We start from the raw sequence: 17,439 nt of genomic DNA, 5'->3' as shown, positions 1-17,439 counted from the left end.
AAAGAAGTTGTTAAGTTTGTCTGGGAGCAAGACATCGTGGTCTGCGACGGAGCTGGTTTCCCTTTTGTAGTTCGTGATTGACTGTAGACCCTGCCACATACCTCTCGTGTCTGAGCCGTTGAATTGCGACTCTACTTTGTCTCTACAATGACGCTTAGCTTGTTTGATTGCCTTGCAGAGGGAATAGCTACACTGTTTATATTCGGTCATGTTTCCGGTCACCTTGCCCTGAATAAAAGCAGTGGTTCGCACTTTCAGTTTTGCGCAAATGCTGCCATCAAGCCACAGTTTCTGGTTGGGGAATGTTTTAATAGACGCTGTGGGTACAACATCACCGATGCACTTGCTAATAAATTCGCTCACCGAATCAGCATATTCATCAATGTTATTGTCCGAAGCTATGCGGGAACATATTCCAGTCCACGTGATCGAAGCAATCTTGAAGCGTGGAATCCGATTGTTGCTTCAATATATCCACATATCCTCATGATGCCATCTATTTTGTGAAGTGCACCAGTCCCTCCTGCAGCAAAGCACCCCCACAACATGATGCTGCCACCCCTGTGCTTCACGGTTGAGATGGTGTTCTTCGGCTTGCAAGCCTCCCCCTTTTTCCTCCAAACATAACGATGGTCATTATGGCCAAAAAGTTTTAATTTTGTTTCATCAGACCGGAGGACATTTCTCAAAAAAGTACGATCTTTGTCCCCATGTGCAGTTGCAAACCATAGTCTGGCTTTTTTATGGCGGTTTTTGAGCAGTGGCTTCTTCCTTGCTGAGTGGCCTTTCAGGTTATGTCGATATAGGACTCGTTTTACTGTGGATATAGATACTTTTGTGCCTGTTTCCTCCAGCATCTTCACAAGGTCCTTTGCTGTTGTTCTGGGATTGATTTGCACTTTTCGCACCAAAGTACGTGCATCTCTAAGAGACAGAACGTGTCTCCTTTCTGAGCGGTATTGTCACGCCCTGACCTTAGAGAGCCTTTTTATGTCTCTATTTATTTGGTCAGGGTGTGATTTGGGTGGGCATTCTATGTTCTTTATTTCTATGTTTGGTATTTCTATGTTTTGGCCGGATATGGTTCTCAATCAGGGACAGCTGTCATTCGTTGTCACTGATTGGGAATCATACTTCGGCAGCCTTCTTTCCTTTGGTGTTTGTGGGTAGTTATCTTTGTTAGTGGCACTGCCCTGTTAAGCTTCATGGTCGTTTCTTCGTTTTCTAGTTTTGTTGGCGACATTTACTATAAATAAAAGAAAATGCACGCTCATCACGCTGCACCTTGCTCTCCTTCCGACGACGGCCGTGACAGGTATGATGACTGCGTGGTCCCATGGTGTTTATACTTGCGTACTATTGTTTGTACAGATGAACGTGGTACCTTCAGGCGTTATGAAATTGCTCCTAAGGATGAACCAGACTTATGGAGGTCTACAATTTTTTTTCTGAAGTCTTGGTTGATTTCTTTTGATTTTCACATGATGTCAAGCAAAGAGGCACTGAGTTTGAAGGTAGGACTTGAAATACATCCACAGGTACACCTCCAATTGACACAAATTATGTCAATTAGCCTATCAGAAGCTTCTAAAGCCATGACATAATTTTCTGGAATTTTCCAAGCTGTTTAAAGGCACAGTCAACTTAGTGTATGTAAACTTCTGACCCACTGGAATTGTGATACAGTGAATTATAAGTGAAATAATCTGTCTGTAAACAATTGTTGGAAAAATTACTTGTGTCATGTGTAACAGTATAACTTTAAACCGTCCCCTCGCCCCGACACGGGCGCGAACCAGGGACCCTCTGCACACATCGACAACAGTCACCCACGAAGCATCGTTACCCATCGCTCCACAAAGGCCACGGCCCTTGCAGAGCAAGGGGAAACCCTACATATTGGTTTCAGAGCAAGTGACGTAACTGATTGAAACGCTACTAGCGCGTACCCGCTAACTAGCTAGCCATTTCACATCCGTTACACATGCACAAAGTAGATGTCCTAACCAACTTTCCAAAACTATAGTTTGTTAACAAGAAATATGTGGAGTGGTTGAAAAACGAGTTTTAATCACTCCAACCTAAGTATATGTAAACTTCCGACTTCAAATGTATATTTCTACCAGTAAATGTGTGCTTTCATATTGTTTTATTTGGCAAATGTGGTATAAGCGGGATAAATGCCTCTGTTCTGTCCAAAATAAACTATGCTGCATTGTCCATTGTTTCCATTATACCTGCAGGATGAAGTACCAGGCATTCTCTGTGTAATAAGCCAGGGAACTATCACAACAGATACGAATCACTTAGAGAAACCGTCCACATTCAATTGTTTCTGACAAAGGAACACCTTCAGAAAACCTTGAGCAAACATTCACTTTTCCTTCAGTTTCTGATGTAGGAACATATTCAACAAATGCTGTCAATCCATCCCCAAATGAAATGTCACAAAGCCACTGTCATTCTTTGTTTCATATGCTACAACACACTTCAGGAATATTCATGACTTGACAGAAACCTATTCCAAGGTGGGTCTGGATCTGAATTGAAAGTGGTGGGGATGACATTGCAAGAGAGAGATCACACCCATTCATGGTTCAAGAGATGAGATTAGATTAGAAATGAAGGCAAAAGAAAGGAGCAATGGAGCATGGGCAGAGGGAGGGAGAGAGCACAAGTGGGAGAGGAAGTGAGAACAAAAGAGAGAGAGAGAGACACAGGAGGGAAGGCGTCTGTCTCCCTCATGTTCCCAACATGATTCCCACTGAGATGCGGTTATCCCTAAATGACAAAGGTGTTAGACAAGAGTGGCAGTGAACTGAGACTAACAGCAGTGGTGGTGAGGGCTCAGTACTCAGCACTCTCAATGTGACATGGCACCTCAGCACTGGTATTTAATTAAACAGCACCTTACTGGAACTAAGGAGTAATGAATACTCCAAACCAACTGAAGTCTCTTGCAAGGTTTGGTTCTGGGTTCCGAGATTTAACCAACTGTGACAATATTACCTCAGTAATAGTGAATATGCAGGGCAAGCCCAATACTGTGACGGTGCTATCCCTAAAGTAAGTCTAACTGTTTATACCATGCTCTTACTGAGGAATTGCTCAGTAGCAGCCACTATCATCACACACTACCCTCTAGACTATAAACTACTGCATTGATATCTTAGTCTATAGAGGATGTGACTGTAAGCTCTACTGACAGAGAGCTGTGCTGCCTCATCACTGGAAGATCAAAGGATAGACGGGACTATGTACACTGGGCACGTTCAGCAGGGCAGAACATTGTATAACATTCAGATATAAATATGTTACCTAGATTAAGGAGTCATGTCCACTCTATTTAGGAAGTACTATTTGCATGGTTCCACAGGGTCTGCCTACTGAACTTGGCCCTGATCATCACCCAGGTCTCCCCTCACACTCACAGCCCACAGCCTCCAGTGCTTTAGGACTGATACAAGGCAACAGACAGGGGTAGCCTCCAAATCCGTTGTCGTAGGGGAACAATAACCACCGGAGCATTCCCAGGCTCAGCACACTGAGACGGAGGCTGCCTTCTGCCATACAACCCACCTACCACAACCCCAACCCCCACCTTCACCCCTTTAAAGGAAGCTGCATTCCAGCTGCATTCCAGGTTAAACTGGTTGAGAGAATTCCAAAAAGCTGCCATCAAGGCAAAGGGTGGCTACTTTGAAGAATCTCAAATATAAGATATGTTTTGATTTGTTTAACAATTTTTTGGTCACTATATGATTCCATATGTTTTATTTAATCGTTTTGATGTCTTCACTATTATTTTACAATGTAGAAAATAATAAAAATAAATAAAAACCTTGAATGAGTAGGTGTGTCCAAACATTTATCTGGTACTATATATTGCAATTCAATACTGTGATTTCATTGTCTTTCAATGTTCTAAAAGTATTGCTCACCATATTAAATTTTTTATTTTATTTCACCTTTAACCAGGACATCTAGTTGAGAACAAGTTCTCATTTACAACTGCGACCTGCCTAAAATAAAGCAAAGCAGTGCAACACAAACAACAACACAGAGGTACACATGAAATAAACAAGCGTACAGTCAATAACACAATAGAAAAAAAAAGAAAGTCTATTTACAGTGTGTGCAAATGGTGTGAGGAGGTAAGGCAATAAATAGGCCATAGTAGCGAGGTAGTTACAATTGAGCAAATTAACACTGGAGTGATAGATGAGCAGATGATGATTTGCAAGTAGAAATACTGGTGTGCAAAAGAGGAGAAAAGTAAATAAAAACAAAAAATGGGGATGAAGTAGGTGGATTGGGTGGGCTTTTTACAGATGGGCTATGTACAGCTGCAGCGATCGGTTAGACGCTCAGATAGCTGATGTTTAAAGTTAGTGAGGGAAACATAAGTCTCCAGCTTCAGCGATTTTTGTAATTCGTTCCAGTCATTGGCAGCAGAGAACTGGAAGGAAAGGCGCCCAAAGTACGCATTGGGGATGGCCAGTGAAATATACCCGCTAAAGCGCGTGCTACGGGTGGGTGTTGTTATCGTGACCAGTGAGCTGAGATAAGGCGGAGCTTTACCTAGCATAGACTTATAGATGACCTGGACCCAGTGGTCTGGCAACGAATATGTAGCGAGGGCCAGCCAACTAGAGGGGCTTTGGTAAAAAAATGGATGGCACTGTGATAGACTGCATCCAGTTTGCTGAGTAGAGTATTGGAAGCTATTTTGTAAATGACATCGCTGAAGTCGAGGATCGGTAGGATAGTCAGTTTTACGAGGGTATGTTTGGCGGCGTGAGTGAAGGAGGCTTTGTTGCGAAATAGGAAGCCGGTTCTAGATTTAATTTTGTATTGGAGATGTTTAATATGAGTCTGGAAGGAGAGTTTACAGTCTAGTCAGACACCTAGGTATTTGCAGTTGTCCACATATTCTAAGTTAGAACCGTCCAGAGTAGTGATGCTAGTCGAGCGGGCGGGTGTGGGCAGCGAACGGTTGAAAAGCATGAATTTGGTTTTACTAGCGTTTAAGAGCAGTTGGAGACCACGGAAGGAGTGTTGTATGGCATTGAAGCTCGTTTGGAGGTTAGATAGCACAGTGTCCAAGGAAGGGCCAGATGTATACAGAATGGTGTCGTCTGCATAGAGGTGGATCAGGGAATCACCCTCAGCAAGAGCGACATCGTTGATATATACAGAGAAAAGAGTCGGCCCGAGAATTGAACCCTGTGGTACCGCCATAGAGACTGCCAGAGGTCCGGACAACAGGCCCTCCGATTTGACACACTGAACTCTGTCTGAGAAGTAGTTGGTGAACCAGGCGATGAGAAACCAAGGCTATTGAGTTGGCCAATAAGAATGTGGTGATTGACAGAGTCGAAAGCCTTGGCCAGGTCGATGAAGACGGCTGCACAGTACTGTCTCTTATCGATGGCGGTTATGATATCGTTTAGTACCTTGAGCGTGGCCGAGGTGCACCCATGACCAGCTCAGAAACCAGATTTCACAGTGGAGAAGGTATGTTGGGATTCGAAATGGTCAGTTATCCGTTTATTGACTTGGCTTTCGAAGACGTTAGAAAGGCAGGGCAGGATGGATATCGGTCTATAACAGTTTGGGTCTAGAGTGTCACCCTCTTTGAAGAGGGGGATGACCGCGGCAGCTTTCCAATATTTTGGGATCTCGGACGATACGAAAGAGAGGTTGAACAGACTGGTAATAAGGGTTGCAACAATGGCGGTGGATAATTTTAGGAAGAGAGGTTCCAGATTGTCTAGCCCAGCTGATTGGTACGGGTCCAGGTTTTGCAGCTCTTTCAGAACATCTGCTATCTGGATTTGGGTGAAGGAGAAGCTGGGGAGGCTTGGGCAAGTAGCTGCGGGGGGTGCGGAGCTGTTGGCTGGGGTTGGGGTAGCCAGGACGAAAGCATGGCCAGCTGTAGAGAAATGCTTATTGAAATTTTCAATTATCGTGGATTTATCGGTGGTGACAGTGTTACCTAGCCTAAGTGCAGTGGGCAGCTGGGAGGAGGTGCTCTTATTCTCCATGGACTTTACAGTGTCCCAAAACTTTTGGAGTTAGAACTGCAGGATTCAAATTTATGTTTGAAAAAGCTAGTCTTTGCTTTCCTGACTGACTGCGTGTATTGGTACCTGACTTCCCTGAAAAGTTACATATCGCGGGGACTATTCGATGCTAGTGCAGTCCGCCACAGGATGTTTTTGTGCTGGTCGAGGGCAGTCAGGTCTGGAGTGAACCAGGGGCTATATTTGTTCTTAGTTCTACATTTTTTGAAAGGGGCATGCGTATTTAAGATGGTGAGGAAATTTAGAACGACCAGGCATCCTCGACTGATGGGATGAGGTCAGTATCCTTTCAGGATACCCAGGCCAGGTCGATTAGAAAGGCCTGCTCGCAGAAGTGTCTTAGGGAGCGTTTGACAGTAATGAGGGGTGGTAGTTTGACCGCGGACCCATAGCGGATGCAGGCAATGAGGCAGTGATCGCTGAGATACTGATTGAAAACAGCAGAGGAGTATTTGGAGGGCAAGTTGGTCAGGATAATATCTATGAGGGCGCCCATGTTTACAGATTTAGGGTTGTACCTGGTGGGTTCCTTGATAATTTGTGTGAGATTGAGGGCATCTAACTTAGATTGTAGGACTGCCGGGGTGTTAAGCATATCCCAATTTAGGTCACCTAACAGAACGAACTCTGAAGATAGATGGGGAGCAATTAATTCACATATGGTGTCCAGGGCACAGCTGAGAGCAGGGGGGGGGGTCTATAACAGGCGACAACAGTTAGAGACTTATTTCTGGAAAGATTAATTTTAAAAATTAGAAGCTCGAACTGTTTGGGTATAGACCTGGAAAGTATGACAGAACTTTGCAGGCTATCTCTGGAGTAGATTGCAACTCCTCCCCCTTTGGCAGTTTGACGGAAAATGTTGTAGTTTGGTATGGAAATCTCAGAAGTTTGGGTGGCCTTCCTAAGCCAGGATTCAGACACGGCAAAGACATCAGGGTTGGCAGAGTGTGCTAAAACAGTGAGTAAAACAAACTTAGGGAAGAGGCTTCTGATGTTAACATGCATGAAACCAAGGCTTTTTCGGTTACAGAAGTCAACAAATGAGAGTGCCTGGGGACACGCAGGGCCTGGGTTCACCTCCACATCACCCGAGGAACAGAGGAGAAGAAGGATGAGGGTACGGCTAAAGGCTATCAAGACTGGTTGTCTAGTGCGTTTGGGACAGAGAATAAAAGGAGCAGATTTCTGGGCGTGGTAGAATAGGTTTAGGGCATAATGTACAGACAGGGGTATGGTGGGGTGCGGGTACAGTGGAGGTAAGCCCAGGCACTGAGTGATGATAAGAGAGGTTACATCTCTGGACGCGCTAGTTATGCTGGATAAAGTCACCGCATGTGTGGGAGGTGGGACAAAAGAGGTGTCTGAGGCATGTTGAGTGGGACTAGGAGCTCCACAGTAAACTAAAACAATGATAACTATTCTAAACAACAGTATACAAGGCATATTGACATTTGAGAGAGACATAAAGTGAGGCATAAAGCAGTCACAGGTGTTGATTGGGAGAGCTAGCTAAGACAACAACAGCTAATCAGCTAAGACAACAACAACAGGTAAAATGGTGATGAATGGGCAGAGTGGGTAGGTTAGCTACACACAGTGCCTGTTCGATAAACAAAAATGAACCAAATGGAGTACCGTGATTAATGAACAGTCCAGCAGGCATCAGCTATATAGCCAAGTGATCATAGGGTCCAGTGAGCAGCAATAGATGGAGCAAGGAAGCCGCGGGGTAGTTCTTACTACGCTAGCATGAGACACGGCGATTAAAGTTAGCAGGCCGGGGTTAATAGTAGCTTCTGCTTCGACGTCCGGCAAAGGCCGGTTGAGGGCACAGCGGATAGCTGACCAGTCTTGGTGGAATGGCGGGGTGCCGTGTCGACAAAGGGTCCGGGACAGGTGGCGAAAGAGGTATTGTAGTTGTAGTAGTTTCGTTTGCTAGCCGGGAGATGCGCCTGGCTCGCGGCTAACTGGTGCTAGCTTCAGGGCAGGGGCGTTAGCCACTATAGCAACTCGGTAGCAGCTAGCTAGCAGCGATGATCCGATGTAAGGGACCGGATCTTACGGCAGGATCCGGTGTAGTAGAGGAGTTCAAGCCGTGTTGGGGTAGGGTCCGGGAGGTGATCACTGAGTAGGTCGGGATGTGGGCCTGGCTCAGGGCTAGCTTCAGGGCTGGGTCACTCGGTGGCAGCTAGCTAGCTGTGATTATCAGGAGTAAAGGTCCAGGGCTTACGGCAGGAATCCGGCGTTGTAGTGAGAAAACAGTCCGATGCTGGCAGGCTGGCAAGTAATATCCAGGCAAAAAAAAACGGCTGGTGTCTGTGCAGAAGGTAAAGGCCGCTAGCAGTGGCTGACAATGACTAAATAGCTAAATTAGCTGGTTAGCTTCTGATGGTTAGCTTCTGATGGAGGTTCTGGCTATAAGGTATATAAAAAAAAAAGCAGGTTACCGGAAGGTATATTTAATTTAAAAATGGAAAAGAGATTGAAAATAAATTGAAATATATACAAAAAAGACGAAAAATACAAAAAGCACACGAGAGGATGACAAAACCACGTCTGCACTGCTACGCCATCTTGGATAAAATATGTCTTCTGCAGAGGGACAAGAAAGAGCCATGAGAAAACGAGATTTGATCAGTCATGGAAATAATAGTGATGAAAACAAATTGGCTACGAATATTAAAAGAAGATGGAAAACAAGCTTTGAAGGAAGAATACTGGAGTTTTGATGCAGGTACATCCAACTTGCGCAAAAACAATATTGTGATATTGTCAAAAAGAATATATATATTTTTATGCGTTTATATTTTTTTCACATTGCTACAGGGCTGAAGGCTTTTTGAGTATTCACTCTTTTGAGAGTTTTCCTCACGTCAGCCTCAGAGAGCGAAAGCACCTGATTGTCCGGAGCAGCGAGAGTCTTCCAGGATGGCTCGTTATTGTCTGCCTTGAATCGAGCATAGAATGTGTTAAGCTCGTCTGGGAGGGAGGCATCGGTACGCAAGTTTGCGTGTGTGGATGTGTGTTATGGTGTGGGTGTGTGGTACTTTTCATCACACAAACATAACAAGACGTCCTTAAACTTCCCTCTTATAAATATGTATGATTTGATTCACAACCCCTACCCCCATCCATCCACCAGCCCCTGCACCATCTTCCTAGACAAAGCACTTCAAACACTGGGGGGAACGTATCTCCCTCTACCAGGCCCCCAACCCCTGACAAACTAATCCCTCGGGACCTAACACAGAATAATTATCGTTTCTAAATGGCTGGCTGTCATAGACCAGAGAGTTATTGTTGTTGGAGTGTTCTAACTAACACAGGTACCTGCCATGTACTGTTTGAACGCAGAATGACTATCAATTTACCAGCTGGTGGTACATACCGTGTGTAGAGACAAAGCCTGTCTTGTAAACATGTGCATGTGTCAAGTGTGTAATGTATAGTGTTTTCTTATACAGGAGGACTGTGTCCAATACTATTTGCCCCCTATTCTATTTCAAACAATACAAATCCTTGTGTCTGAAATTCATTAAAATGACCTTATAAATGCATGGTTCTCTCCATCTGAAAGACAGTCCATTTAAATTCATTACAGGATCCAAAATCAGACCCAAATCTAGGCTATCTTTTCTACTTAGAATTTTGTGTCACATTTCCTATAATAATCAGAATAGTGGTTTAGTTTTAGCACAGAGCAAATGGCAATAGTGAGGATGATTGTCACTTAGGCGAGAGACAGAGATACAGATGGAGAGAGAGGCACCATCCAAAGAGGAGGCACTACTGCAGTGTCTGCAATACTCTGCAAAATCAGAGATGCTGGGAGAGGCATAAAAATATAAAAGTGAATGTGGTGAACCTACGGGATTATGTGTATCATTGATCCAACAAGATTAGACACAGAGACTGTGCAGTGCACCCACATGTGCACGCACACAGACACACACACACACATACTACTGAGACAGACAAAACTGATGTGATGGGGTAAAGAGGACAAATAGCTCAAGGTAAGTAGATCAGTCTGTCTCCTCGGGTGTATGTGGTATACCCTGTAAATTGCCAAGTATATCTAGAGCATTCTTAGTTTAATAGGGAAATCCACCAACAAGTACGATCACTCTGAGTGTCGTCATTGTTTAGCTTATTTTTTCATGTGTCACACATTCAGCTCAGACACCAAAGCTCAGTGGGTCTCAGATAGACCATGTCATGTGGTCTGTTTGTCGGTCTGCCTGTCTGTGATTTAGAGGTTCATGGCAAGCTCTTTGGAAAAACATGCAGGCCATATAGTACCACAGTATGAGTCATAATACCCATAAAACCTAGCGGTCAAACGGAAATGCTTCCAATCGTTTTTTCACCATTGATTTTTGCCACAGGGGGTTTTAGAAAGATTTAAAATAAGTGACTTGTTTCAGAAACTAGCCGTATGTCGCACATCACTACTTCACAGGAGAGCCATTTGAACATGAACTTGCCTTTGGCAGAAATGCATTCTGGAACATGTGAACTTTCATGTGCCTAAATAACAAACTTGTATGCCATCTGTAAATACGAATGAAATTGTTAAATTACGAGACTAGTTGGTTTAACCACAGAAAAAGTCCGGAACCTTCCCACTAGCCATGATTGGCTGAGATAATGCACTCATGTCGAGAGATGAGTTCGGATTGGTCTGCCATGTAGCGCGCTTCTGTCTCTATTACACACACATACACAGCTGTCACTGTCTGTTCATACACTCTTAGAAAACATGGTTCCAAAAGGGTTATTCAGCTTTCCCCATAGGAGAACCCTTTTGGTTCCATGTAGAACCCTCTGTTAGAGCCCTGCACGGGCATACATTTCAAGCCCGAGCCCTACCCATGCCTACTCATGGCGGCTCTCTGAGTCTAAGTATCCATAGCAACGGCTCCGCTTGGGCTGCTCTGCTCAATAAAGAGACATGAGAGAGCAGTTTGCTACTTTTCGTCAGTCTAAACTCCGACAAAACTCAAGGAACATTATTATTTTCTGTGAAATAATCTCTTATATTTTATTTTTGATGAGGTTGAAGCACTTCTGACACTTCTGACATGTTATGATCTTAGTGAGATATGACTGTACTGCACAGCAGAGCACTCGCAAATTGCTTGGCTTCAAAATGTTAGCAATCAATTTAGTTATACCCGAACCCTGACCGTACCATAGTTATTGATGAAAAAGCAGGTCCTACTCAGCCCTAACCCGATGTATAATGTCAGCGCCCGTCGGGCTCGGTTCGGGGTAGCTTAGCTCTACCCTCTGTGGAAAAGGTTCTAACTGGAACCAAAAGGGGTTCTTCAAAGGGTTTGCTTATGGGGACAGCTGAAGAACCCTTTTAGGTTCCAGATAGCACTTTTTTTCCTAAGAGTGTATGATTTAAAATAATTTATTGATATGACTAATGTGATGACTGTGATGCATTTACACTGACATACACACACTGACACACACACAATCACCATACACATTTACATAGATACAAGCATGCACGCACACAGACCCGCACACACAAACATACATTTACATTTTAGTCATTTAGCAGACACTCTTATCCAAAGCGACTTACAGTTAGTGCATTCATCTTAAGATAGATAGGTGAGACAACCACATATCACAGTCATAGTAAGTAAATGTTTCCTTAATAAAGAAGCAAAATCAATGCTAGTAGGAAAAGACAAGTGCAACTTCTTTTTTTTTTTTTACACACACATATTTCACACTTGATACATATTATGGTAGGACATGGATTGATTTTAGTAAGAAATAGGTCTCTATGAATGAGGCCACGACAGATAACAATGGAGTGTACCTTTTAACCAGTTGCCATGGTTACAGCTGCAGACTGATGAGTGTGTGTGCAGTCCAACTGGGGCTGCTCTGAGCAGTATAGATCCCTACCACAGGAGGTTGGTGGCACCTTCATTGGGGAGGACAGGCTTATAGTAATGGCTGGAACAAAGTAAATAGAATGGTATTGAACTCATCAAATGATACCATTCCATTCCAGACATTATTATGAGCTGTCCTCCCCTCAGCAACCTCTTGTGACCTCTACACTAGTGCTCCACTTTCCACTTTCCACTGTACAGAAATGTACATTACCTTACCACAAACTCACCACTCAAACTGGCCATCAAGCCATTCAATTAACTGTTTTGCCAGGAAAAGCATCACTGTCCAACCCAAATATCAACAGGCATATTTCAGCATAAAGAACTGTACTGTATGTTTGCGTATGTGTCTTTATCAGCAGAGCGCTACGCTTCAGATAACTCCTTGATAGCAAAAAGAGATCTTCTAACCCAGGGCTCTCCAACCCTGTTCCTGGAGAGCTACCCTCCTGTAGGTTTTTGCTCCAACCCCAGTTGTAACTAACCTGATTCAGATTATCAACCAGCTAATTATTAGAAACAGGTGCCCTTGATTAGGGTTGGAGCGAAAACCTACAGGACGGTAGTTCTCTAGGAACAGGGTTGTAAGAGCCCTGTTCTAACTATTGTAGATTGGTTATGCTTTGGAATGCTCCTTCAAAAAAACAATCCTTACAAAATGTGGTTGCTGATCACTAATACTGGTCCCCAACTTACATCAGCAATACATGTACAATGTAACATTCAAACCAGGACAGATCCCCAAAAACACACTGCACATCAGAACCGACTGCGGACAATAATGCTGACAAACAAAAACCGCACAGACACAGCAACTCCAATACGATTCAGTTACCTTTTTCTTTCACCATGACCATTGATATCCAGGTAAAACTGATCAGAAAATGAGGGGTGATATGTAAAAAATGTGTCCAGGGAGATGGTGTGTCCTTGAGTGAAAAATGAGCTATGCAAGCTAGACAGACGTGAAACATGCAGGAGAAAATCTCTCTTCCGTAAACCAATACGGCAGCGTGGGGTATGCCTTCTGCCAGCCTATTTTCTACCCCCACCTCCCCCTCACACTCCCCTTGTATCCCCCTCCCCTAGCTCATCACCTCTGTTGTGTCAGCCCTCTCCTCATTGCAGTGTCTCGGTGGCAGCTGCTGCCATTTTACAATTATATGACCGACCGGCTCGATTAGATTTTATGTAGAAAAATTTGAAGTGGTGTTTTTGACATTGGATAAAAGTTGAGACACAGAGCGAGAAAATTATATCATACACTAAACTTGAGGAGCAATGGGAAAGTAATTGGAGAGGTCTTCTTTGTCTACACCCATTCAGCATCGTTCACACCCTCTTAAGCTTTAGCCTTATCCCGTTAAGGATTCACATATGAGGCCATGTACTAAACAACCAAAGATTTTAAGACTAAAGGCTGGTTTATACCATGGGTATGTTCATAAATTTAATCTGGAGTGTTTTCTGGGCATTCGTAGACTCAGAGCGTTGTCAGATTGTCCGTTTGTAAATTCAGAGCTTTTCGCTCTGGCCGAGGAGTAAGGTTGATTGGAGCGTTCTAACCTAACAGCAGCAGTCAAACACCCAAGTTAACTGGCTAATGTTGGCTAGCTTGCTAGCTACGTCCACACACAAATGAGAGAACAGCTCCTTCTGACCATTTTACTCGCCCAAGCAGAGTTGGTAAGGATGTTTTTATGTTATCCAGAGCATTGGTGACTGCAACTGTGCTGCTGGTAACAATCTAATCACGCTTTTTTACCAACTTTTACTGACACCGGCCATATTCAACGGGTGACGAGCAGTTTTGCTCTCTGGCACACTCAGACGAGAGTGCTCTGAAATCAGAGTAGATAACCAGAGCGAATTTACCAGCTATGTCTATCGACAGTTGTCGCAGTGACATCATGAACATTCTATTGAAACGGTTACTTGCAATAGTGGAGTCTTTGGTTTATACATATACAGTTGAAGTCGGAAGGTTACATACACTCAGGTTAGAGTCATTAAAACTCGTTTTTCAACCACTTCACAAATTTCTTGTTAACAAACTATAGTTTTGGCAAGTCGGTTAGGACATCTACTTTCTAAGTGATCTACTATCTAAGTCATTTTTCCAACAATTGTTTACCGACAAATTATTTCACGTATAATTCACTGTATCACAATTCCAGTGGTTCAGAAGTTTACATACACTAAGTTGACTGTGCCTTAAACAGCTTGGAAAATTCCAGAAAATTATGTCATGGCTTTAGAAACTTGATGGGCTAATTGACATCATTTGAGTCAATTGGAGGTGTACCTGTGGATGTATTTCAAGGCCTACCTTCAAACTCAGTGCCTCTTTGCTTGACATCATGTGAAAATCAAAAGAAATCAGCCAAGACCTCAGAAAAAAATTGTAGACCTCCAAACTTCTGGTTTATCCTTGGGAGCAATTTCCAAACGCCTGAAGGTACCACGTTCATCTGTACAAACAATAGTACGCAAGTATAAACACCATGGGACCATGCAGCCGTCATACCACTCAGGAAGGAGACGCGTTCTGTCTCCTAGAGATGAACGTACTTTGGTGTGAAAAGTGCAAATCAATCCCAGAACAACAGCAAAGGACCTTGTGAAGATGCTGGAGGAAACAGGTACAAAAGTATCTATATCCACAGTAAAACGAGTCCTATATCGACATAACCTGAAAGGCCGCTCAGCAAGGAAGAAACCACTGCTCCAAAACTGCCATACAAAAGCCAGACTACGGTTTGCAACTGCACATGGGGACAAAGATCATACTTTTTGGAGAAATGTCCTCTGGTCTGATGAAACAAAAATAGAACTGTTTGGCCATAATGACCATCGTTATGTTTGGAGGAAAAAGGGGGCGGCTTGCAACCCGAAGAACAGCATCCCAACCGTGAAGCACAGGGGTGGCAGCATCATGTTGTGGGGGTGCTTTGCTGCAGGAGTGACTGGTGCACTTCACAAAATAGATGGCATCATGAGGTAGGAAAATGATGTGGACATATTGAAGCAACATCTCAAGACATCAGTCAGGAAGTTAAAGCTTGGTCCCAAATGGGTCTTCCAGATGGACAATGACCCCAACCATACTTCCAAAGTTGTGGCAAAATGGCTTAAGGACAACAAAGTCAAGGTATTGGAGTGGACATCACAAAGCCCTGACCTCAATCCCATATACAATTTGTGGGCAGAACTGAAAAGGCATGTGCGAGCAAGGAGGCCTACAAACCTGACTCAGTTCACCAGCTCTGTCAGGAGGAATGGGCCAAAATGCACCTAACTTATTGTGGGAAGCTTGTGGAAGGCTACCCGAAACGTTTGACCCAAGTTAAACAGTTTAAAGGCAATGCTACCAAATACTAATTGAGTGTATGTAAACTTCTGACCCACTGGGAATGTGATGAAATAAATAAAAGCTGAAATAAATCATTCCCTCAACTATTATTCTGACATTTCACAATCTTAAAATAAAGTGGTGATCCTAACTGACCTAAGACAGGGTATTTTTACTAGGATTAAATGTCAGGAATTGTGAAAAACTGAGTTTAAATGTATTTGGCTAAGGTGTATGTAAACTTCCGACTTCAACTATAGCCAACTAGCTAAACAATTAACCATAATCCCAACTCATGACGTTACTACCCTGCATGAATCTGCAGGTAGCTAACCAACCAGGTTCAATGTTAGCTAACATTAGGCTATAACTAGCCATACAAATGAGATATGAATAATTTTACTTCTGTCAGGCGTCTAGGTGTAGCAGGTAAGGCGGAGTCAGGCGCAGGACACAGAGATGAGTAATTCACGTAACTTTACTCAAAACAACAAATATTCCAAGAAGGAAAATAATCAAGCTCACAAATACAGACAAATTTACAACGAACAAACACGCACAAAATCATGCGGGAACCAGAGGGTTAAATAAGGAACATATAATTATGTGAATGGAAACCAGGTGTGTGCAATGAAGACAAAACAAATGGAAGATGAAAAGTGGATCGGTGGCGGCTAGAAAACCGGTGACATCGGCCGCCGAACGCCACCTGAACAAGGGAAGGGACCAACTTGGGCAGAAGTCGTGACAACTACACAGATCATACATGTAAAGTTAGCTAGCGAGCCAGCCAGCTGACGTTAGCTCGCTAGCTAACAGTATACTTTTAACTTGAAATAAAAAATACTTTCTGACGAAATTAGAAACGTGTAATATAGTTTTACCCCTTTTTTGTGATATCCAATTGGTAGTTACAGTCTTGTCCCATCACTGCAACTCCCCTATGGCCTCGGGAGAGGCGAAGGTTGAGAGCCATACGTCCTCCGAAACATGACGCTGTCAAGCCGCAGTGCTTCTTGACACACTGCTCGCTTATCCCAGAAGCCAGCCGCACCAATTTGTTGCAGGAAACACCGTCCAGCTGGTGACCGAGGGTCCTGGTCTGCCACAAGGAGTCGCTAGAGCGCGATCGTTCAAGGAAATCCCAGCCAGCCAAATCCGGACAACACTGGGCCAATTGTGCGCCACCTCATGGGTCACCCGGTCATGGCCGGGGTCTCCCGGTCATGTGACACAGCCTGGGATCGAACCTGGGTCTGTAGTGACGCCTCAAGCACTGCGATGTAGTGCCTTAGACTACTGCACCACACGTGAGGTCAAGCGAGACTATCTTACCTGTATACATGGATTAACACTTCTCCCTCTCTGTCACGGATGCCAAGGTTGCTGTTAGTTTAAAGATTACAACAGCCTTCTGTGTGTTCTCTTTTCAACTCTGCATATTTGCAATCAAACGCCAGAATTTTCTTCATCTCCTTAACTATCCTAATCTAATTCCACTGATTTCAAAACCCGATCCTCCAAAAAGGGGAGAGCAACACTTATGCAGTTCTACTACGTGATATCTTTTTTAAAAAGTCACGTTAGAAAGGATTACCTACACATACTGACCAATCCGAACTCATCTCTCGGCATGTCCAGCCCACTCATTATCTTAGCCAATCATGGCTAGCAGGAAGTTTCCGGTCTTTATCTGTGGATAAACCAACTAGGCTCGTAATTGAACTATTTTATTTGTATTTACACATGGCATACAAGTTTGTTATTAAGGCACATGAAAGTTCACATGTTCGAGAAGGCATTTCTGCAAAAAAAAAAAACATTTTGATAAAATATAACAAGTTACTGTTCAAATGTCTCTCCAGTGAAGTAATGACACGCGACATACGCCTAGTTTCCTGAAACAAGTCACATATAGGGGGATGTTTTGGGGGTCCGGAGTGTATATGTCACATTATGCCCACAAACAAACATTATTTTGTCCGTTTTTGAGTCCCAGTACCTCTATCATGCTATGCTGTCATGCTGTCTCTAGTACTCAGTCATTCAAATAATTTCTTGGTCTGCCTCTTTT

General features: G+C 43.6%; 1 protein-coding gene across 8 annotated transcripts in view; it reads right to left on the bottom strand.

Moving 5' to 3' along the window:
- LOC139570580 (actin-binding LIM protein 1-like) overlaps positions 1-17,439 on the bottom strand; it is a 150,037-nt gene that overhangs the window by 93,852 nt on the left and 38,746 nt on the right. For 5 of the 8 annotated variants that reach the window (XM_071392545.1, XM_071392548.1, XM_071392546.1 and 2 more), the window contains exon 1: positions 12,849-13,042. The exons of the other annotated variants lie outside the window; for them this stretch is intronic. In XM_071392545.1, the coding sequence (XP_071248646.1) occupies positions 12,849-12,987 (139 nt within the window). In that variant the 5' untranslated portion in view covers positions 12,988-13,042. Of the gene's footprint in view, positions 1-12,848; positions 13,043-17,439 lie in introns of those variants that run through there. 8 annotated transcript variants of the gene reach the window in all.

Source organism: Salvelinus alpinus, chromosome 3, assembly GCF_045679555.1.
Source record: "Salvelinus alpinus chromosome 3, SLU_Salpinus.1, whole genome shotgun sequence".
Classification (NCBI taxonomy): Eukaryota; Metazoa; Chordata; class Actinopteri; order Salmoniformes; family Salmonidae; genus Salvelinus; species Salvelinus alpinus.
This window is presented reverse-complemented; position numbering and strand designations above follow the sequence as displayed.